The 20,761-nt window shown below is 44.6% G+C and overlaps 4 protein-coding genes across 8 annotated transcripts; 3 read left to right on the top strand and 1 right to left on the bottom strand.

Annotated features, from left to right (window-relative positions):
• Window positions 1-1,566: 1,566 nt before the first annotated feature.
• On the top strand, window positions 1,567-7,895 carry LOC103717108 (AP-5 complex subunit beta-like protein). Of its 4 annotated transcripts, none has more exons than XR_005506706.3 (4): window positions 1,665-3,294; window positions 3,393-3,832; window positions 3,906-5,421; window positions 7,346-7,895. XR_005506706.3 is itself a non-coding variant. In XM_008805374.6 (3 exons), the coding sequence occupies exons 1-3, from the start codon at window positions 1,810-1,812 to the stop codon at window positions 5,356-5,358; spliced, it is 3,378 nt and encodes a 1,125-aa protein (XP_008803596.4). In that variant the 5' UTR covers window positions 1,567-1,809; the 3' UTR covers window positions 5,359-5,573. The 4 variants fall into 4 exon arrangements, 1 of the variants encoding a protein (XP_008803596.4); XR_005506705.3 differs by having other exon boundaries at window positions 6,933-7,895; XR_005506707.3 differs by having other exon boundaries at window positions 7,349-7,483.
• A 601-nt stretch (window positions 7,896-8,496) lies between these two features.
• LOC103717119 (small ribosomal subunit protein mL103 (rPPR7)-like) lies at window positions 8,497-10,004 on the top strand. Its single transcript, XM_008805385.6, has one exon. The coding sequence runs from the start codon at window positions 8,569-8,571 to the stop codon at window positions 9,778-9,780; it is 1,212 nt and encodes a 403-aa protein (XP_008803607.2). The 5' UTR covers window positions 8,497-8,568; the 3' UTR covers window positions 9,781-10,004.
• A 1,129-nt stretch (window positions 10,005-11,133) lies between these two features.
• LOC103717124 (uncharacterized) lies at window positions 11,134-13,155 on the top strand. The gene has a single exon (XM_008805398.6). The coding sequence runs from the start codon at window positions 11,380-11,382 to the stop codon at window positions 12,538-12,540; it is 1,161 nt and encodes a 386-aa protein (XP_008803620.2). The 5' UTR covers window positions 11,134-11,379; the 3' UTR covers window positions 12,541-13,155.
• Window positions 13,156-17,022: 3,867 nt separating this feature from the next.
• On the bottom strand, window positions 17,023-20,761 carry LOC103717133 (Phototropic-responsive NPH3 family protein). Of its 2 annotated transcripts, none has more exons than XM_017845137.5 (3): window positions 20,536-20,761; window positions 19,245-20,417; window positions 17,023-17,757 (listed from the first exon to the last, which is right to left on the bottom strand). In XM_017845137.5, the coding sequence occupies exons 1-3, from the start codon at window positions 20,596-20,598 to the stop codon at window positions 17,329-17,331; spliced, it is 1,665 nt and encodes a 554-aa protein (XP_017700626.2). In that variant the 5' UTR covers window positions 20,599-20,761; the 3' UTR covers window positions 17,023-17,328. The 2 variants fall into 2 exon arrangements, with proteins under 2 accessions (XP_017700626.2, XP_089783869.1); XM_089927743.1 differs by having other exon boundaries at window positions 17,183-17,757; window positions 19,245-20,459; window positions 20,512-20,742.

Genomic DNA, 20,761 nt, shown 5'->3' with positions numbered 1-20,761 from the left:
TACATGGAAGTTGAAGCCACACCAATTTCCACATGAATTTCTAGCTTCTAAACATGAGCAATATTCTCAACTGATAGGTGTTTAAAGAGAAATAGATAGTAGAAATCAAAAACCTTGGTAGTCATGCCAAAAGGACCCCAACCCAACCCATCACCACAGTCGCCAATAGAATTTGGAATCGGCATAACTTTGTTCCATAACTCTTTCAAGAAATATTGAGCAATAAGTGGTTGATTTCATTTCCTTTCCTCAGATATTATAAGTTCTCAACTTCAATATCTTGAAGTGAAGAAATATCAATAAAAGTCGGCTATTGTGAAAGTGGTAAAAATGACAGTCGAGGACCTTGGAGAATATTATTAGATTCACCATCATCTATGCACCATTTAATGCTAGAATAAAATAACTGAAGTATAAGATCAAATGTTTTTTTAAACCAGTGAGGCACTCTATGAGTCTATGTACAAGTCCGATAAGATACCAAATACCACAAGCCAAATTTCGTCTCCCTAAAAGAGCTCTAAAAACCATCTTGCATCAATAAATACCTTGCTGCATGTTTAGCCATAAGAGCTTCGCTTTTGATAATCAAAGAGGAAATGCCCAACCCACCACCCCAAACAAGTTGACATACATAATATAAAGAAATGAAATGCACCCTCTTAGAATTATTATCTGAACCCTACAGAAAATTCCTAATGATACTCTCCAATTTCAAAAGAACTCCTTAGGAATAAAACACAAAATCAAGGAAGAAAGGCCGGTTAATAAAGATCAAAATGAAAGAATAAGATCAAAAAGATGTCACGATTATCCTATCAAAGTTGGTCTCCATGTTTCAAAAATTCAATTAATAGATTTTTTTTCTTTTTTTGAGGATTAAAAGGGCCTAATCTCTATCTTTACCTTTGTTCCTACCCTACTCGTTGAGGGCCACTCCAAATAGAATCGGACCCTTCATCTCCTGGCAAAGTAACTACTGACCACTCCCTTTACATAATAATTGCGGCAATTTCAATATGTCTCTAATATTTAGTGCCACTGATTCAAGAAATCATCTTGTACTTTGCCGAGCACTAGAGACTCGTTTGATTCGCGGAAAGCATTTTTCTTCATAAGAATACGATTCATGGGAAGAAAATTTAGAATGCCTCCGAATGTACTTTTGACATGTTTGGTTAAATAGAGAAAAGTGACAGAAGAACTTTTTTTGGAGTGATTTTTGCTTCATGGAAAAGTAACTTTTCCATATTTCTCATGGAAAAGATTTTTCCATTGAATGTGAGAATCATATTCCAATGAGAATACAACTTTTTTATCTTTCTCCTTTAAAAACTCCAACCAAATAAAAGACATATCATTACTTTTTCATTGATCATATTTTTTCTCCTTCTTTTTCCGCGAACCAAACGAGCCCTAGAGCTTAAAGACAACCTTTCACTACTTCCTCTCGTGAAAAAATGTGACAATAAAAATGGCAATCCAACCACACAGATCTGATCAGATCTACTAATGTGGGAGCCGAACCTATCAGTAAAACCAAGCTACGGAATCAATAGTTATCTTGTCTGGTGCTCCGATATCCATATCCTACTTGGGTCATTTCCGCCTTTCTTTGGCGCTCTTCCGATCTGTAGTCCCGGAATCTTTTCCGTCGCGAAGACCCCCTCAATTTTCACGGTTCCATCTCTAATAACGCCTCAAACCCTCACCCATCTTCTCTTCCCCCAGTCTATCATACCGGAATCCATGAGGAACCCTCCGTCCTCCCGAATCTACGGTCAGGGTTATTAGTGTTTCCGAACCCCGATGGAGAAGCAGGCCTCCGGCCGGCACCCGCCAGCGGGGGCGCCGCCGCCGCTGCAGCTCTCCCCACAGGACTGGGAGACCCTCATCGACGACTTCCAGTCCGGCGTCCATGGCCGCTTCGCACGCTGGCTCTCCCTCCCCCTCCTCGATCTCGCCCTCCACGCCCTCCTCCGCCGCGACTTCCCCTCCGCCCTCAAGCCCCACCTCCTCATCTTCCTCGAGGACTCGTTCCCCCTCCTCCCCCTCCCGTCCCCCGCCGCGGCCCTCCCCCCACTCCTTGACGCCCTCCGCGCCCTCCTCCAATCCCCATCCCCCGACGCCGCCGCCGTCCGCGACCAGGCCATCCTCTCCGCCACCGCCGTCGCCGTCGCCGCCCTCCCCTCTCCCCTCCCCCCCTCCGCCGCCTCCCACCTCGAGTCCCTCACCGAGGTCCTCCTCGCCGTCGCCAACCGCCCCAACCACGGCCCCGACCGCCTCTCCCGCGCCCTCGCCTGCGAGTCCCTCCGCGAGCTCGAGCGTGCCAATCCCCTCCTCCTCTCCGACGTCGCCGGACACCTCTGGGTGCTCGCCCAGGCCGAGCGCACCCACGCCGCCCAGAGCTATCTCCTCCTCCTCGCTGCCGTCGTCCGGAACATCGCCCTTCACGGTCTCCTCTCCTCCCCCTCTTCCGTCCTTTCCACCTCCACCCCCCTCGTCCCCTTCTCCGCCCCCCAATCCCTCTTCTCCCCTCCCGACCCCTATCGCGAGCCCTCTGATCTCAATGTGAGGGAGATCCGGCGGGTGATGGCATTCCTCTTGGAGCGGCCGCACGCCCTCACCCCGCCGGCGACCATGGAGCTTGTGTCGATGCTCACGAGCATCGCCGGCGTGCTGGAGCAGAGCGTGCCGGTGGTGACGGCGCTCCTGAAGGTGCAGTTCTCTGGCCTGCTTTACTCCTATGACCCTATCCTCTGCCATGTTGTTCTCATGCTGTATTCCCGCTTCTCAGATGCTTTCACCGGGGAGGACGAGCGGGGCATCACCCGCCGCCTTGCCCTCGTTGCCAGGGAGACCCACCATCCCCTCATCTTCCGTCTTCTTGCTCTCCATTGGCTCCTTGGCTTGCCCCGGCTTGGCCATGGGAGGGCCTCCCTTGCCCCCCTGGCACCCAACTTTTACCCGACCGTGTTTGATCCCCTCGCGCTGAAAGCTAAGAAATTGGATGTCCTCTCATGCATTGCTGCCAGTCTTGATGTTTCCAAAGGGGAGGGGAAGGGGGAGGAGGAGGAGAAGGAGGGTCGAAGGCCGGAAGTGGTGAAGCTCTTTGAGGATGGATTGGTTTGTGTCTCAGCGTTCAAATGGCTACCACCAAGGAGCACCGAGACCTCGGTGGCCTTTCGCACTCTTCACACGTTCTTAATTGGAGTCGCCCCACATCCTAGCGGCAGCTCAGAGAATTCTGAAATAGGAGTTTTGATGCAGTCTACCATCTTCCACACGGTTCAGGTAAAGATATGATACTAGCATGCTATGTTTTACAGAAGGATTGTGTTTTTGTGTGCGAGCTCTTAACTTGGCCATCTTTGATTCTCTGTTAACTGCAGAGTATGTTGGTGAGTTTGGCATTGGAGCATCATGGATTAGTTCCGGTGATTGCTACTTTTGTCGACCGGTTGTTGGCATGCAAGGCCCATAGGCAAGTAGGTGAATGGCTGCTTCAGACACTCGACGAGCATTTGCTCCCAAAACTTGAATCGGGCTACCGATTAGCTTCATACTTCCCAATTTTTGAAAGGATTGCTGAGAGTGATATGATACCACCTCGTGGTTTGTTAGAATTGCTTACCAGGCATATGGTTACTCTTTCGGATAAACATGGCCCTGATACTTGGTTGAGATCATGGTCTCAGGGAAGCAAGGTATTGGGCATTTGCAGGACGATGCTTAAGCATCATCACAGCTCCAGAGTGTTCCTTGCTCTGTCACACCTCCTGGCATTCACTTGTCAGTTCTTTCCGGACTTGGAGGTTCGTGACAATGCTAGGTAATGATTGATGATCTTGTGGCTTTATTTTTTTTTCTTGTGACTTTAATAATTAATGTTGCAACCTATTCAGGATTTACTTGCGGATGCTTCTCTGCATTCCTGGGAAGAAGTTGAGGCACATAATGAATCTCGGTGAACAGCCTTCAGGAGTCTCTCCTTCTCCTCACCCTGGCTCACTCTTTCAAGTTCCATCACCCCGTCACTCACAAGATCTCAAGAAATCAGTTGGAGTGTCTTCTTATATTCATCTTGAAAGAGTCATTCCATTGCTTGTTAAACAGTCGTGGTCGCTAACACTACCTAATTTGAGTAATGGAGACACTAAATCCAGTTACGTTGAAGGAATTAAGGACACCAGCGCCACACCTTCTACAGAACTGGAGGGGGAGGGTGAAGTGAATATCGAGAGGATCATTTTGCCAAAGGAACCATTGCGTGTGATGGATTCTAAGGTTGCAGAAATATTAGGAGTCCTGCGAAGGCATTTTGCATGCATTCCGGACTACCGGCACATGCCTGCGATTAAGATAAGGATAGCCTGTAGACTGGGGTTTGATTCTGAGCCATTCACTCGTGTGTGGGGAGCTGCTTCATTTGCTTTGGATTCGGAAGAGGTAGATGGATTGCCTGCTCTATATGCAACTACAATCACTTTTTCATCAACATCAAAATATGGTTCTATTCCACCTTGCCGTGTACCGTTTCTTTTAGGTGAACCTTCAAGAACTGGATTTGATATTGTGCCTGTGGACGATAGTTGTGAGGAGGAAGATTCAAGCTTTTGTGCCTCGGTAATGATAGAATTGGAACCTCGAGAGCCAGTTCCTGGTCTTATTGATGTAGCCATCAAAGCAAATGCAGAAAATGGGCAAATTATCTCTGGCTCACTTCAAAGTATTACAGTTGGTATTGAAGACATGTTCCTCAAGGCTGGCATACCGCCTGATATTACAGAAGATGGGGTTCCAGAATACTACATGGATCTGTTTCATGCTTTGTGGGAGGCTTGTGGTAATTCTGCTAACACAGGACGGGAGACCTTTCCTCTGAGTGGAGGTAAAGGGGCTGTGGCCATTAATGGGACACAATCAGTTAAGCTTCTGGAAGTACTCGCAGATTCTTTGATTAGAGCTATTGAAAGGTATCTGGCTCCCTTTGTTGTAAGTGTCATTGGCAGCCCCCTAGTGAATGTCGTGAAGGGTAATGAGGTTATCAGAGATGTTGTCTGGGGAGAGGATTCTGAGAATTTTGCTGGCAGTAACGTTCGTGCCCTGGTACCATATTCAGACAACGTACTTCTTGGGCTTCCATATGCTGAGGAAGAAAGTGATGCAGATAATCCTCCACAAGTCAATAAGAGGAACATGGGTATTTTTCTTGTTTTAATATTCCTGCCTCCGCGGTTCCATCTCCTTTTCCAGATGGAAGTAAGTGATGCTTCGACATTAGTTCGAATAAGAACTGACCACTGGCCATGTCTTGCTTATGTGGATGAATACTTGGAAGCTTTGTTTCTAACATAGTACTCACATTGAAGGCCAGATTTACATCTGCTGCATGGCAGGACTTTGACGTTTCTGCTGAAGGTCTGTTCTGTACTGCAAACATCTTGTTCTTTTTTATATTCTTTTATATTGCGGACTGTCTTTTTTCTACAAATCCCTCCAATATGTCAAAATTCATACTTGTCTTTTGGAAGAATGCAGATCATGCAATATCCCATTCATATTCTAAAGTATCTTTTTTTCCCCAGATTTTTTTTTGGGTGGGGGTTCTTGGTTCCATATCCATCCCAAATTTAACTCTTACTATCAGCTTAGCTGTTCATATTTTATTTCAATATGTTTAACCGTGTACTCCAAATAGATTTGAAGGGATACCTGGTTAATCTTAAGGCTTGTGGAACCTAACCAAGGTATCAAATACCATTGTGAAGGTGAGGAGTCCCACTGTCCTGAGTGTCGGGATGTGATGAGTTGGGAAATGGAGAGGAAAGATGGGACATTCACCATCCTAAATGCCGAGATATAGGGCATTGTCCCGTCCCATGGTGTTTAAACCTTGAACCTAAGTGTCAAAAAAACCTTGAACTGGTCAGGTTAGAATCAAACAGAACTGGTCAGTGTTGTAGTTACAAGTATTCTAGGTTAAGTTTCTGGCATTATCTAATCCATGATTATGCTATTCATCATTGGCATTATATTGTTTTGCAAGTATGATCAGGTTAGAATCAAAGAGTCCTCATCAAGGAGACTGTAAATTGTTGACGTCATAATACTTTTGCTTCCTGATCTATTAGTTTGTAGCGAAAGTGTGGCCTACAAGGCATGCCGTAGTTGTCAAGGTGCATCTAAACTCGTGGACATCGAATCATCTGTATTTAAGAACTCCATAACTCTAGGCATGTATTTTATTGTTTCAGTTCTTGCTATATTGTGAGAAAAACCTTCAAAGATATAATGTAAGAATAATCAAGTCCAAAAAGGTTTTCTTGTTTGTGTGCACTTGAGTTATGGCATTGAATAGTCAGATTTGAAGCAAGTTGGTCATTTCTTTGCCAGATGGCAAGAGTAGTTCCAAGCCAACATACAGAGCGCTTTAGAAGGTAGTTTCCTAGTTGAGATTTGAGAAAGGTGAAAAATATAAGTTTTGGAGCAACTTTGGATTAGATGCAGCTGTTTTCTTTTTTTAATTATTTTATCTGAAGATTGTTCATGTTGGAGGAGTCATTTAATTTTTGTTTTTATGAGAACCAAAGACTCTCCAAGGAAAACGGGGAGTAAATCTCTTTTCTTTATCTGCTACGGCCTACGGCCTACCTTTCTCACAAAGGTCATGGCATGCGGTTTTTAAAGTTTTTCTTTTTATCAACAGTGGACATTTGCTTGGTTGATAACAACCTTGCTTTTTTAGACTTTAAATCTTTGTTGCATTTTAATTGTACTAATCCAGCAATCTTGCTGGTGGTGCGTTACATAAAGTAAACCTCTAGTCTGAATCTCTATTTGCAAAAATGATGAGAGAATAGATAATATATACTTGTTGATCCTGACATGGCATTGTGATATTCATTGTTGTTCTTTATATGATCTTCTAGGTATCCATCATATATATAAAGCAATGACTGGAATCTTTCATTGAACTGGAAGTGAAATTTCAAATGCTCTTTCTAGGGTTAAAATTTAGGATTATTCAGGAAGAATGGATGCATATTTTAGATTCTCACTGATAAAGAAGATATTCGGGAATCTCACTGATAAAGAAGATGAGTGAAAGGATCAGAAAATTATATGCGTTTGAATCTTGTATTATAAAGAAGTGAGTTTAACTTTTGCTCAGCAAAAAAAGAAAGACATGAATTCAATTTTTCATTTTGTGGGGCTGATCGGAACTTTGGGCAGTTCATCAGGACCTATATAAATACCTTTAGAAGTTTATCCCACTCTTAGTGGCATCTGAGGGTTGGTTAAGTGAGTTATGTCCTTAACCATCCTTCTTTTACTGGAACAGCAGAATGCATAGCCTCTACAAAGGCGGAGACTCGAAGAGGCTGAAACTTGCAACTATTTGGCATCACCTGATAATCACCTTTTCCCTGGGGAGACCAGGGATGCAGTCTCTCTATGTGCACTGTTTTCAAATAGATTTGTTATATATCAAAACAAGAGCTTGTGTGATCTTGAGGATTGAGGTGTCGCAATTTAGTATGGATTCTTGTTAAGTGATTATTACGACTTCCCTTGATTCAGATGCACACTGCAGAGTCTCGCTTCCGATCACCATGCAAAGGACTATCTGAAATCCAAGATTGTATAATATGAAACTTAAATCGATAAAAGTGATCGATAACTACTGCAGTGTCTGGCTAATGTGCTGACTGTAACAAGTGATTTCTGAAACATATTGATGCTGGAGAGATTGGTGGTGTGATCCTCTTGAACCTCACGGACTTGTTCTAGGATGCTGATAACTTTGTTCGTCATAGCTGAGATCATTCACACCCGCAAAGATCTACTTTATTTTCATTTTCAATAAATAAATATTTTTTCCTTTGTGAAAATTGTTCTTATGGATTTGATCATTATGCCTCCTATCCTTAAACGAATGCTCATTTAACTTTATTGATTACTCTACATGTCAAAAAGCTGATATAGAAGTGAGGAGAGCAATGTGGTTTGTAGTTATATAAAAACTAGAATGTGAACATCACTAGTAAAATGCAGAGATGTATGACAGAAAACATGGATAGTTAAACATGCTCTATTCAAGAGAATTCGCATTACATGTCCTTATTATATCAAACATGTTAAGATAAACTCTACAAATTAACACCAACTCTTTCATGGTAAGCAAATTGATATATAATATGAAAAATCCTAGAATAACGGATCTAGAGTCCATCCAAACATTGAAACTTTTTTGTCGAACCTTGAGCCTTTTCAATACTGATCGCAATCAGCTCAATTTTTTTGATCAACTTTCCCTTTAATTAAAGATAGCCCTTGGACAACAAGGATCATATGCAACATATCATTGCCCAATTCCGAGCTTTTGTTATTTTGTTTGTTAACGTTATACAGCTACTAATCTAAAGTTTTACGGTTAGTTTTCTAGTCGTTTCCCGGATCCGATTCTATTACCACTATTAAACTAAAAGCTCGCACCCCGCGGTGACGCCTTTTTACTCTCTTGGCTCTCTCGTCCACCCATAAACCCTCTCCCCACCTCTTCCAATGGCGGCGGCGGCGCTTCGTCGGAACGCTAGATTCCTCCTCCCTCGCCCCCGCAGCTCCTCCCTCTCCACTGCCTCCTCCGAGGCCAAACCCTCGATCTCCGTCTCCCGCGCCAAGTCCGCCATCCGCGCCGAGTCCGACCCGGACCGCCTCGCTGACCTCTTCCTCTCCGTCACCCACTCCCCGGCCTTCCACGGCGACCGCCCCCTCTACCGCCTCTCCATTCGCCGACTCGCCGCCGCCCGTCGACCCGACCTCATCGAGCGCCTCCTCGAGCACCAGAAGTCCGACCCTGCCGCGCCCAAGTCTGAGGGCTTCCTTATCCGCCTCCTTTCTCTCTACTCCGACGCGGGCATGCTCGACCACGCCGTCCGCACCTTCGACCACATCGCCTCCGCCGGCTGTCCGCGCTCCGAACGCTCCCTCTGCGCCCTCCTCTCCGCCTTCCTCCGCCACGGCTGCCTCGACCGCCTCCACGAGGCCTTCGATCGTGTCCCCAAGGAGCTCGGCATCGCCCCGGGCATCTCCTGCTATAACGTGCTCCTTGATGCTCTGTGCTCTGGTGGTGAGGTCCACCAAGCTCACAAGTTGCTCGAGGAAATGCCCGAGAAAGGGGTGAATCCCGACATAATTTCCTACAATACGGTCTTGAGTGGGTTTCTAAAGAAAGGTGATGAAACTGGGTTTGAAGGGGTGCTGAAAAAGATTACCAAGGAAGGATTGAGCCCCAACGTGGTCACCTATAATTGTCGGATCTCGGAGCTCTGTGGGAAAGGTAAGAACTCTGAGGCTGAGGAGTTGTTGGATGTGATGATTTCGAAGGGGGTATATCCCAACAGGCTTAGCTTCAAGACCTTAATTGATGCCTTCTCCAAAGAAGGGGATGTGGATTCAGCTATGAGGGTCTTCAAGAGGATGCAGGATATGAAGAGGGATGATGGCAGCGGCGTGTCGCCTAATTTCGAGGTGTATATTGTCTTGCTTCGTGGCTTGGTCGGGAAAGGAAAGTTTGGTCCTGGGGTGGAGGTCTTCAAGGAGTGTTTGGAGAGAAAGTGGGCGCCACCATTTGAGGCTGTGAAAGGATTGGTTGATGGCTTGATAGAGAATTCTCAGGTGGATGAGGCAAAGGACATTGTTGCGAAGATGAGGAAGGTGCTTAAGGGGGATGCTGTTGATGCATGGAAGAAAGTTGAAGGTGAATTTGCTTTGTAGGGCAGTGCGCGTTCTTCGGCATAAATGAATTGCAGGGAATGGTAGAAGTGTTGTGAGAGAAGGTACCCAAGATAATTAATCTGCTATTCACTATAGGGATTTTTGCTGGATTTGTAGCTTGCATTTAGGCAGTCAAATTTACTTTTTGTCGCAAACTATTTCTTTCTTATTGATTGTGTGACTTGGATATTCATCACCAGTGGGGAATTAGCTGTTTGATTTCATTTACAGTAGATGAATACTAATTTTTGCACAGTTTTAACCCTAGAATGGTAAAAGAGATATAACAAAAATGTAGGCATACATTTATGTATCCTAGATTCCTAGGTATGGGAAGGAAGGTTGCAGGAGATGTTTTGAGCTGGATTTCTTTCCAACTTGAATCAGTCCAGTGCTCATTGGAGTCCCATAGGCATGAATATGGATTTTTTTTTTTTTGTTGTATAAAAAAAGATTGTATCTGAAAATTTTAATTTATCACATACTTCGGAAACATACCCTAGGTCAGTGTAACTGTTGCACAATTTCAGCTGCTTTTGTGGTGTCTGTTTGTTTAGTCTTTGTGATGGCAAGCCAATTAACAGTGTTGGGCTCTCGAAAACTACCTGGCTTGTGGGCATGACCAAGAAAGAATCCTTCAGCCAATGTTAATCTTCGAGAATGGGTAGATTGTGAACTTTTGGACTTCAGCCATCTGCCTGCATGTTCATTGGGAATTTGTGATCTGAGTAGTGGATTGCAGGGCAGTGGTCTGTCTTTCCACTGAAGCTGATACAAAGAAGCTAATAAGGAAGGGTTCCTGTGAGCATTGTCTTCATTTCTGCTGGGAGTTTACCCCAATGGAACTCATCCCGAAGACAAGGGACAACTTGCCTGATAATGGAGAACCAGATCGAACTTCAAACATGTTTTGGATGGCAGCATTCCATACAAATTTCAGCTTGAAGAGTTTGATCAGGCTTCCTGTGCAACTTTATGCTGCCTATGTTTGTTCTTATAATTCTTTTGTGTCAATGCCAAGTGGTTACATTAGCAAGCCACAAGCAATTATCTCAAGATTGATAAGCTCTTTGAACTTGTTTGTAATTCATATATCATTTCTTCTCCCCCGAACTCTAGCTTCGCACCAGACATATCTTGAAGATCTCTGATTCTCTTTGATTCTCAAAACCTAAACACCCATTGCGCATCTTCGTGGTGGGATTTGAACTCGGGTCTCTGGTACAACCATGCACTGTAATCTTAGAACCCATCAGGACTTGGCTTAGGAGTTGGGTTTCAATTCTATACAAGCATTCGACTCCACTCTATGGAACTTTATGTTTTACTTTTCGGAAGGATCTCGTTAACTCAAAATTTTAGAAAGAAAGATTTAACGGTGCCAATGCATAGCCTGGAATCTGACAGCTAATACACGATCTCGGAAAGCCGGGATGCGGGGTTGCAGTGCCTCTGTAATGTTGGGTCCGAGCCAGGCCCCGCCCCACAAGGGACTCATTCCTCGAGTCCATGTCTTAAACCCTAGAGCCATCACAATTTCCGGAGGCTTGTTCGGAAGGAGGAAAAAAGCTCCGTAGACCCCTCGCGGAGAGTACGGCAATGGCGGTCATCGCTCCCTCCCGCCGCCACCGCTCGTTCCTCCTCCTCCGCCACCACCTCCGCCTCCTCTCATCCACCCCGTCTCCACCTCCTACCGCCGCCGCAGCCCCTCTCCTCTCCAGTTGCCACGCCTTCGACCCCGCCATCCGCCGCCTCGCCCGCGCCCGCCGCTTCTCCGACATCGAGGCCCTCCTCGAGCCCCTCAAGAGGGACCCGCGCGCCTCCAGCGAGCCCTTCCTCGCCGCCGTTGTCACCTCTTACTCTGCCGCCGGCATGCTCGAACACGCCCTCCGCACCCTAGACGAGATCCCCTCCATCGGCGCTCCCCGGACCGCCCTCTCCCTCAATGCCCTCCTCTCCGCCCTCAACCACTCCCCTCTCCCCTCCTCCCGGCGCCGCGTCCCCGAACTCTTCGCCGACCTCTCCCGTCGCCTCTCCATCGTCCCCGACAAGGTCTCCTACGGCATCCTCGTCAAGTCCCACTGCCTCGCCGGCGACGCCAAGAAGGCCCTCGCCGTCCTCAAGGAGATGGAGGAGAAAAAGGTCGAGGTCACCACCGTCACCTACACTACCCTTCTCGATTCCTTCTATAAAGAGCGTAGGCCGGAGGAGGCCGAGAGATTGTGGAAGGAGATGGAGAAGAAGGGATGCAAGCCCGATTTGCCGGCTTATAATGTCCGAGTCATGTACCGAGCCCTCGAGGGAAAACCGCAAGACGTGCTTGATTTGATCAGAGAGATTGAGGCAGCCGGATTGAAGCCCGACACCATTACTTACAATTATCTCATAAGCTGTTACTGTAGTCATGGCCGGTTTGAGGAGGCGAAGAAACTGTACAAGGAGTTGGAGGAGAAGGGATGTGTTCCAAATACTGCAACCTTTAGGAATTTGTTGGCTTCTTTATGTAAAAATGAGGATTTTGATGGCAGTTTGGAGGTGTTCATGGATAGTATAAAGCAGAGCAAGTTGCCTGATTTGGGCTCGGTGAAGCTTCTGGTTGAGGGGTTGATGAAGAATTCGAAGGTTAGAGCTGCGAAGAGGGTGGTTAGTGGGCTGAAGAAGAAGTTCCCGGAAGATTTCACAGGGGACTGGAAGAAGCTTGAGAAGGTAGTTGGTGTGCATGTGGATGGAGAAGGATCTGAGCAAGCAGTAGCTGCTTGAATTCAGGAATAGTCTTGAGGAATTCAGCTGGCGCCTATGAGGATTCGTTTGCTGCTTGTTCAATTAATCATTTAGAAGCAAACAAAGGAGCAAATTGCCAATGAAATTTAATCCCCCACAACCCCCCGTGCCGATGAGGATTCGTTTGCTGCTTGTTCAATTAATCATTTAGGAGCAAACAAATGAGCAAATTGCATATGGTGTGTGAAGGTGGGAGTGTTTGAGTGCAAGCATGGCTTCTTCTTCAAGCAGCTTGAAGGCTGAAGTACTGAATAAAATTGTCTCTGGCACTTTTGATGGCAATTGCATATGATCTGCTTGGATGAGGTTTATTTTATAAGGTGCATTTATCAATTCTGATATCTGACATCCTTGTAGTTGCTTTCATGATACACATTGTTAGTTATGCATGAAATCACTGAGTCGTTCTGCCATTGCTGCTTTGTTATGTTTATATCTTATTTTTCTACACAGAATTTCCATGGTAACTACCTTTCATTTGAAAAAGCTGTACTGTTTCATACTGTATTGTTGAGCAGCTATGGTTTGGTTTAGTTGTACTGTATTGCCTTCATGATGCAGTAATGATTTGGTCATTTTATTTTGGAGAATGAATAATGGAATGCTCTGAGGTATGCTTATCTATTTGAAAGATGATTTACAATTAATGTATCTCAGCTTTGAGACCTCTCATGTTTTGCTAATAGGCACCTTGCTATTCTGCCAAAAGTTAAGAAAAATAATGAATAATAGAAATTGTTACACCCCTGCCCACCTATTCTAGGTAGAATTAGAGTTAGGTTTGCTAGCAAGGGGAGTTTAATGGTCTGCTAACTTTCCTAATAAGGTTCAAAACTTGGTAACTGAAAAGTTCAGCAATCTATTCTTGAAACTTTGATTTCCAAGAGAGCAGGGTCTAAAATGTAAGAGAGGTGTTGTGCAATGCTATCGTGGATTTAGTCAATATGTGCCAGAAGCTCGCTAAACCCCTAAACAGGAATATTCCATTGGACAGAGGACTTGCAACTATTCTGAACCAATTTGATCTTGAATAAAATTGCAACAGGGCCGAGAATTGCATTCTAGATGTATGGAGCAGGACCTTTAGAAGTCAGATTGAAGAAATATCAAATTAGGAAATAAATCAATTTTGCAAGTTGGTCTGCCTGCTTGCGAATGCTGTTTAATATATGTAATGTATCTTTTCTTCTTAGTTGTATTAAAATGGTAGTTCTGTAATTCGTCAATCTTGTCAGCATCTTTGTTTGTTCATCCATTGGTATTTCTGTTGTAAATATTGTTGGTCTTGACTTGAGCTGGTTTTTGTATGAGGATTCTATATGGTTGCTTTCTTCATTATCATCTTCCATGGCATGCATCTTGATGGCCACTTTTCTCTGGCTCTTATGTTGTACAAAATAATGATGTTTTCTTTTTTTGATAAATCATATAAATCATACCATTTTAGTATGAATACATTCAAGAAAGTTAAAAAAAAAGAAGGTGACGTTGGGGGTGGGAGGTGGTAATCTCATCCCAAAGAAAGCCACTGGAGTGTTGGGCTATATATAAGGCAACAAAGTCAGCTGTTCTGTTAACCTCTCGATATACATGAGTGACTCGGAAAGCAACATGGTCCCTCGACAAGCCGTAGATGTCCTGCAGCAGCGGGTGCCTATCGCCCGCCTAGATTATCTCTGGATCCACCATTGTAGCTGAGTCCGCTTCAAGATGAATACAATCCGCCCTAGGGTAAGCCTCATATAGATGATACCCTTCTAGGCAGCCCTTAGCTTAGCTTTGAGGATAGAAGTGTCGTAGATATGGCTACCCCCAACAACAACAACTCTGGAGTTAGGGTTCTTGATCAGAAAACTAGCACCACTCCTACCTCTGGCATCAATCATGCTATCATCGAAATTCACCTCGAGAAAGTTCGGGGGATCCTAGAAGAGGAAAATCGTCCGGATCGTTGCAAGAGCTGAATGGGAGATCCAGATGTTCCTTGCAATTCTAGATTCTTTGGCGGTCTGAGTCTGGATGATCTCGACTGCATGGAGAAGAGCCTTGTCGACAACAAGCTTCAGATGTTGCTTTCTATGCTCAAAAACCCTAGCAATCTTATCTAGCTAGATATGGTAAGCAACATAGACGAACCTGATGCCCATGGAATAGTAGTAGATCTCCTCAAGGTACCCTTCAAATGAGCGAGGAAGGCTTCAATAGGGGTTGTTGAATGTAGGAAACTCCGGCCAACCTTCACACTAGAGCCACCCTCGAGCATCCAAACAAGACATGCACTACGGACACCACCTTGTTCGAACATCCATCACAAGCAGGATGAAGCCTCAACCCCCTTCTCCACAGTACACCCTTGGTTGAGAGACAATCTCACGCTACCTTCCATAAGAACAGGACCAAGGTTCGCCGTACCGGTACCGAAGCTCGTACCGGTGCCGCACTAGCATAAGCGTACCGAATGTCGGTACGGTACGGTACGCGGTACGTCAGGCGTACCGACACTGGCGTACCCTCCTATCAAACTCCAACCCCCCCTCTCCTCACTTGGGAATTGGCACAACAAAAATCCTCTCCGCTAGATGATCCCCAAGGATATGTTGAACAGATGTTGCATCCTATCTCTTCCCCTCTGGAGTGAAGAGGTTGCAGATCTTGAGGCCATCTGAGCTTTCCACATTAACCATGGTAGGCCATAACCATAGTGGTAGATCAGATACTCAAATATCATTCATCACATCAATCAATTGGCCATCTTCGGCTGACCATCTGATACTAGAAAGCAGTAATCTGAGGGTAGAATTGTTATGCATCCCCATCTTATAGGTTACACTGCTTATAACATTTAACCTTTCCTGAAGATGATCATCACATTATATTCTTTAAGATGCTCCATTGCACTGGTCTAGATTGCAATTACTTTGCTGGTGAATAGGTAAGATATAAACAAATGATGAATCATCAACTAGCTTAGCATCTATTTATGGACCTCTGCTGCTTGCTCTGCTCAGGTAAGAACTATGCTGCCGCTAGCAGTGTTACCATCATGCGATTAATCTTAGAGCCGGTAAATGTAGAGTTTCCTTCTCACCAATCCCATGGATGTCTCTCTTTGCCCTTAGTATCACCTCTAGCATTCTGCCACCTCATCATTCGGATGTATCCAAAGATCAGACAAAGAAGATTGCAGGTATCAGAGCTCGTGATTTTGTTACCTTTCTGGATAATAGTTTACTAAATGTCTTGCTAAATCTAAAAAGAAGTTCTATCAGTTCTTAATTAATTTTTTCTCACGATCGATCCAATGGAATGCTTTGGACGGACTTGATTGTCATCACATTTGTTAATAGTTTTATGTCAGGCATTCTTCCTGAGCCTGTTAATCTTGCAGGACTATAAATATAGACTATGGGCTGCTTATCAAAAAATTTATATTAGTGAATTTATATTATGTCAGTCTGTGACCATGGCATATAGGACTACTCCGAGCATAACAAAGGCCACAAAACTAGGGGCGTGCTGCCGTTATGACGAATCCATCTCGGCATCTGTGTTACCTGTCTCATCAAACATACCATCTCATCTCCCAAGTTGTTCCTCCACCCCTCAAGAGGAATCTATGTTCTTATTTCAAGGGACACATTCTCCCAGCAGCAGAAACCCATTTTCTCCAACGTTAGCGTCCAAATGATGTGAAGCTCCATTCCATATGCTTGTTTGAGTGGTAACTGATTCGTCGAACCTACGTGGGTCATCACTCCTTTATTTGTAGACTACTCGGTGCACCAATCCAACTGGTGGAGCTCGTTTGACGATTTATTTATTACTTCTGGAACTTGGGTGTTTGTTCTATTGTGATATGGATTATAGCATCGTTCAAGAGACCCAATTTACCCAAGTACATCTAACACAGGATTCTTGGCAGATATCATGTTTGTTCTGGATAAAAAATGAGCTAACCACTTGGTTAGTAGAATTTAGCTTTATCTCTTTGCAGGTATGTGGTCCCATGAAAGCTGACGTCTTTCGCTGCACTTTTGCCACTCTTTTGGATGCTTTTTTACACCTCAAAAACCTCAGGTATTCCTCTCGTTCTTTCCTTTATTTTGCAATGTGTCATTCCAGATCCACCCGAGATGCCGCAGTCATGCGGAGCCATCTTAATTTTGTCCTAATGGTATTGTCTTGAAGTCTCTCTCTCTTCCTTGATTGGCCTCCAGAGCAAAAATAGGGTAAATACTTCATATCCATTTTATTTCTACTCTGTTCAGTTATTTTGTGATGCAATTTGCGAGCCAATGACTACGAACTTTTTGTCTGTTGCCGAAGGCTTTTTAGAAATGGCTTGCCAACCTTCATCATAACTCAGAAGGAAGAATCCAGAGATTAAAATCAAGCAGAAATTATGAAAGCTGTTGCATAGAGAACCTTCAGAACATCTTTTTCCTGGTCAGGAAATGCACCTGGTGGCAGAATCAAAAGCCTCCTTAAAATCAAGCAACCTTTCATCAACTCACACGGTGAAAAGCTTTACAAACTCCTCAAATGCTCTTCGATCACAATGATCTCACAAGTGATACAATGCAACTCAACTGAATTCAAGACACCACTAAGGCTGGAAGGAGAAAAGAATAAGAGTGAAAAGAAAGGATGTATCACCTAGAAATTTACAGACCCCGCCCTCTGTTGCTTCCCTTGCTAGTCCTTCACAAAAAAAAAAGATACGGATGAAGAAAAATGCATAGAGAGGAGTGAGAAGAATGAGGTGAATCAACACAGCCTAGGCATTCCCCTAGTACTGTGGTGGTAGGTGCTGTCGATGGTCTTGGTCCTCACCATCTTAGACATCTGGCCCTTCATCTCCCTACACACTTTCTCCAGCTCCATTACCCTATTCTGCATTCTCTGTAGGTTGAGCTTCAGCTTTTCCTTCTCATCCAACAGCTCTGGAGAGATCCTCTCGGCCTCGGCCCCTGCGGTGCACCGGGCCAACCTTGGGGTTGCAGCAGGATCGAGCCCATCTGCGATGTAACTCTTGATTCGAAGCTTGGATTGCTGCGCAGCCAATGCTTGGACAGCAACCCCTGGAGGGATCCTCCTGTTCTTGGCAAGGTCTTTGCAGGCCTCCAGGGTGAGCTTCTCATAGTTTAAGCATTGGCATAGTCTCATGCACTCCTCAGACGTCAGCTTTGGGTGTGACTGACAAATTGAACAAGGCAGCTGTTATATCAGACAAGGCAATGCAGATACTCCATAGATACATAAGTAAATGGATAGAGCAGGAGCTGAATGAATTGGGGCTACGAAAACCAAGAATCATGATTTTAAGTTTTATGCAGACACAAAAAATATCTGTGGAATGTATTATTTGGGGTATAATTGTAGGAAGCATCATGTGAGGAGTTCCAATATCATTCTACCAATTAGCCACAAATCTTATGCACAAAATAAGATATTCACTGCTTTTCAGATACTTAAATTCAGTGTACAAGGCACAAAGGCACAAGAGTGGTTCTGAGAAATGTCCATATTTGTGATTATTGCAAGGGATCACCATATTGGAATCTCTAGTTGTATCTGGCAACTGCCAATCATATGAAGTAGATGATAGCAATTGCAAGAACTTTTGGAACAAATTTAAAAGGTGTTCTCCCAAAAATCATCAAAAATCTAGGGATAAATTAGAAAAAAAGAGGGGGATTTATATGACAATCTGGAAAACTTCTTGAATTTTCTGAGAATCTAGGGCAGCATTGGAATGTTTCCAAGTAGTGCAACTCTTTCGAACGTAAGTACAGCAGGGTTGGGTTGCCCGGTGCCACCCACGGGATATGTGCCCTCCAGTCATTTTATATAGGGAGACACAAGTTTGTACCCTTGTCTTCCCCCCTCCCTGCCCATCCTACTAGATCTCGCCGGATCCAACTGGGATTTTTGGAATCCAATTGGGATTTCCCAAACAGGACCTAAGAGGAAGCATCATACAGAAGGCACAAATGATCTTCTAAGCAAAAAGGCATGTATGTTTCAACTGCTACCATTTAGGGAAAGGAAGGATACAATCTTTAATACTTTATGTAAACTATGTCCGCTCCATATCTGAGCCAAAAAGTGAGAAACCAAAAGATCACAAGAGGAAAACAGAGATGACTGCAGGAAAAAACTTTTGCTTGGTACAAAAAGGCAACAAGATTTAGGAAGTTTCCAACCTCCCACCAATTATATACACATGAGATTAATCACACACATTACGGAATCAGTCAAAAATCATACAAAACTTGCTAATTAGGCTTGAGCAGAATCTTTCTAGCTTGCATGGATTAATGCTTAATAAACTGAAAATGAGGAAAAACAGAAAATAAGAAACAAGTTTGATCCAAAATCAGAAAGATTAAAGTAAAATTATATGAATTTAATCACTTAATTTAATAAAAAACGCATTGCTAATGATATATATAGTTTGTAAAGTACCAATCCAGGTAGCAGTACTTTGTGGTTTGCATCCCAACAAAAACGAAAAAAAATCCTTGGGAAGCGAACCACAAAGTACTGCTGTCCATTTTCAGATTACCATGTCTAATACTCATATGACCACCAAGCATATAAAGTGGAAGAAATTTAGAACTAGACAATCATACTCCTGCCAATCTATCCACCCATAAAAGATGATGGTATTTCAATCTTACCTCAAGATAGATGTCCAAAGCTCTATAGACCCCATCAAAGCAGTCCCTGGCGGAATCTGGCAGGCTCTCAGCCACCCCAAGAAACCTAGACACCTTCAAGCTCGGGTCAGGGGAGATCTCACCCAAGTACTTGTCTACCAACCTCCCAACCTTCTTCATCCTCTGCAAGGACAACCCACCCTCTCTTTCACTCACAAAGACTCTAACCAACCTAAGCACCAGATTCACATCATAGACAACCCCATCATACCCTGATACCAAGAGGTCATCCAAAGTGGCCTGGTCAAGCATCAGACCTATCAGCCTTTCCAACTTACACCTGCATTCCTTGCTCAGGCCCAGGCCAGAGACCAGCCTCAGAACCCAAAGCAATCCCCTGCAAGAGAAGGCTGACCTCCCCATTAGCACCACCCCGTAGACTGCAGTGTCTGCAAGGCCACCATACCCCAACTTGTCAAAGCTTGGGTTTTTGGCTGCTGCTTTGAGGTAGTGCAATAGGAACCTGGTCAGTATGAGGTTCTTGTTATCTGTTCCATAGGCTCCAAGGTTCCTCATGAACTTTTCTATAATGTTTGGTCCAAGAATAGTCAGGTCATCGAACCACCACTCTTTAGCGAAGCAAGGCTTTATGGTTTCAATTCTCAGAAGCAGAGGCTTTATGGTTTCAGGGGTCTTCGTGGAAGAGGAGCACCTGAACCCGGAAGTATCAGGAGAGGAGCATGAGGAGGATGAGGAAGGCAGCTGGGTGGCCACTGTCAATGGAACCTCCGAATTGGCCGAGATCTTCGCGAGGAGCGAGGCGATGAGCTTCAGGAGCAGGCCAGAGGAGTCGGCAATGGGCAAGCAAGTCTCGCAAATCTTCAAGGCAGTCAAGATGTCGCCCCAGGTCCAGTAGAAGAGACCATCCAAGAAAGTCTCAGTCTGCCTCAGAAGATTGCAGGTGGAGAACTCTTCGGTCATCTCGAGGAAGATGGCGCCGCAGTGGAGCAGGCTCACATTGGCCGGGCTCATGGGAATTCTCCCATTGCTGTAGCAGAATCTTGATATCAGCTCAAACCCCTCCGGGCCTCCAGGGAACTCCGTTATCTTTAGCCCCGAGCCCTTCGGTTGGCTTCTCTTCCTCTCTTGCTTTACCATCTTCTTCAGTCTCCCCGAGAATGAACAGAGAATCCTCTGCAGGAAAGAAGACGAGTGAAGAAGACCACATAAAGAAACCTTATATTTTCTTGAAAGAATCGATGGAGATGTGAAGGAGATAAGGATTCACTTGGGCTTTGGGTTTCAAGATTACCTGATGGAGGAGGAAGGTGTGCTGCCCATTGATGTGAACCTTGAGATCACAGAGATCCTTCATGGCTGTTTGGAGTTGAATGAATGATATCAAGAAATGTGATGATAGGGGATAAGAAAGAAGTGGAGATAGAAGGGGAAAAGAAGATGAGGGATGGGAAAGAGAGAGAGCTAAGGTTTGTATCACGTTTGGTCGCTTCGCATATTACATTTGCTTTGATGGCCAT

This window comes from Phoenix dactylifera, chromosome 16 (genome assembly GCF_051530095.1).
Source record: "Phoenix dactylifera cultivar Ajwa chromosome 16, Ajwa_hap1_PhDact_Kaust_v1.1, whole genome shotgun sequence".
In the NCBI taxonomy this organism is placed as follows: Eukaryota; Viridiplantae; Streptophyta; class Magnoliopsida; order Arecales; family Arecaceae; genus Phoenix; species Phoenix dactylifera.
Note: the sequence above shows the minus strand (reverse complement) of the source record. Positions and strands in the feature narration are given on the sequence as shown.

Excerpts from the sequence above, each read along its gene's own strand:
- LOC103717108 (XM_008805374.6), top strand. The coding sequence starts at position 1,810 with ATGGAGAAGCAGGCCTCCGGCCGGCACCCGCCAGCGGGGGCGCCGCCG. Across the intron at positions 3,295-3,392 it reads CCATCTTCCACACGGTTCAG|AGTATGTTGGTGAGTTTGGC; the intron begins GTAAAGATATGA and ends TGTTAACTGCAG. Across the intron at positions 3,833-3,905 it reads GAGGTTCGTGACAATGCTAG|GATTTACTTGCGGATGCTTC; the intron begins GTAATGATTGAT and ends CAACCTATTCAG.
- LOC103717119 (XM_008805385.6), top strand. The coding sequence starts at position 8,569 with ATGGCGGCGGCGGCGCTTCGTCGGAACGCTAGATTCCTCCTCCCTCGC.
- LOC103717124 (XM_008805398.6), top strand. The coding sequence starts at position 11,380 with ATGGCGGTCATCGCTCCCTCCCGCCGCCACCGCTCGTTCCTCCTCCTC.
- LOC103717133 (XM_089927743.1), bottom strand. The coding sequence starts at position 20,598 with ATGAAGGATCTCTGTGATCTCAAGGTTCACATCAATGGGCAGCACACC. Across the intron at positions 20,460-20,511 it reads TCTTGAAACCCAAAGCCCAA|GTTTCTTTATGTGGTCTTCT; the intron begins GTGAATCCTTAT and ends AGAAAATATAAG. Across the intron at positions 17,758-19,244 it reads CTTTGGACATCTATCTTGAG|TCACACCCAAAGCTGACGTC; the intron begins GTAAGATTGAAA and ends TCAATTTGTCAG.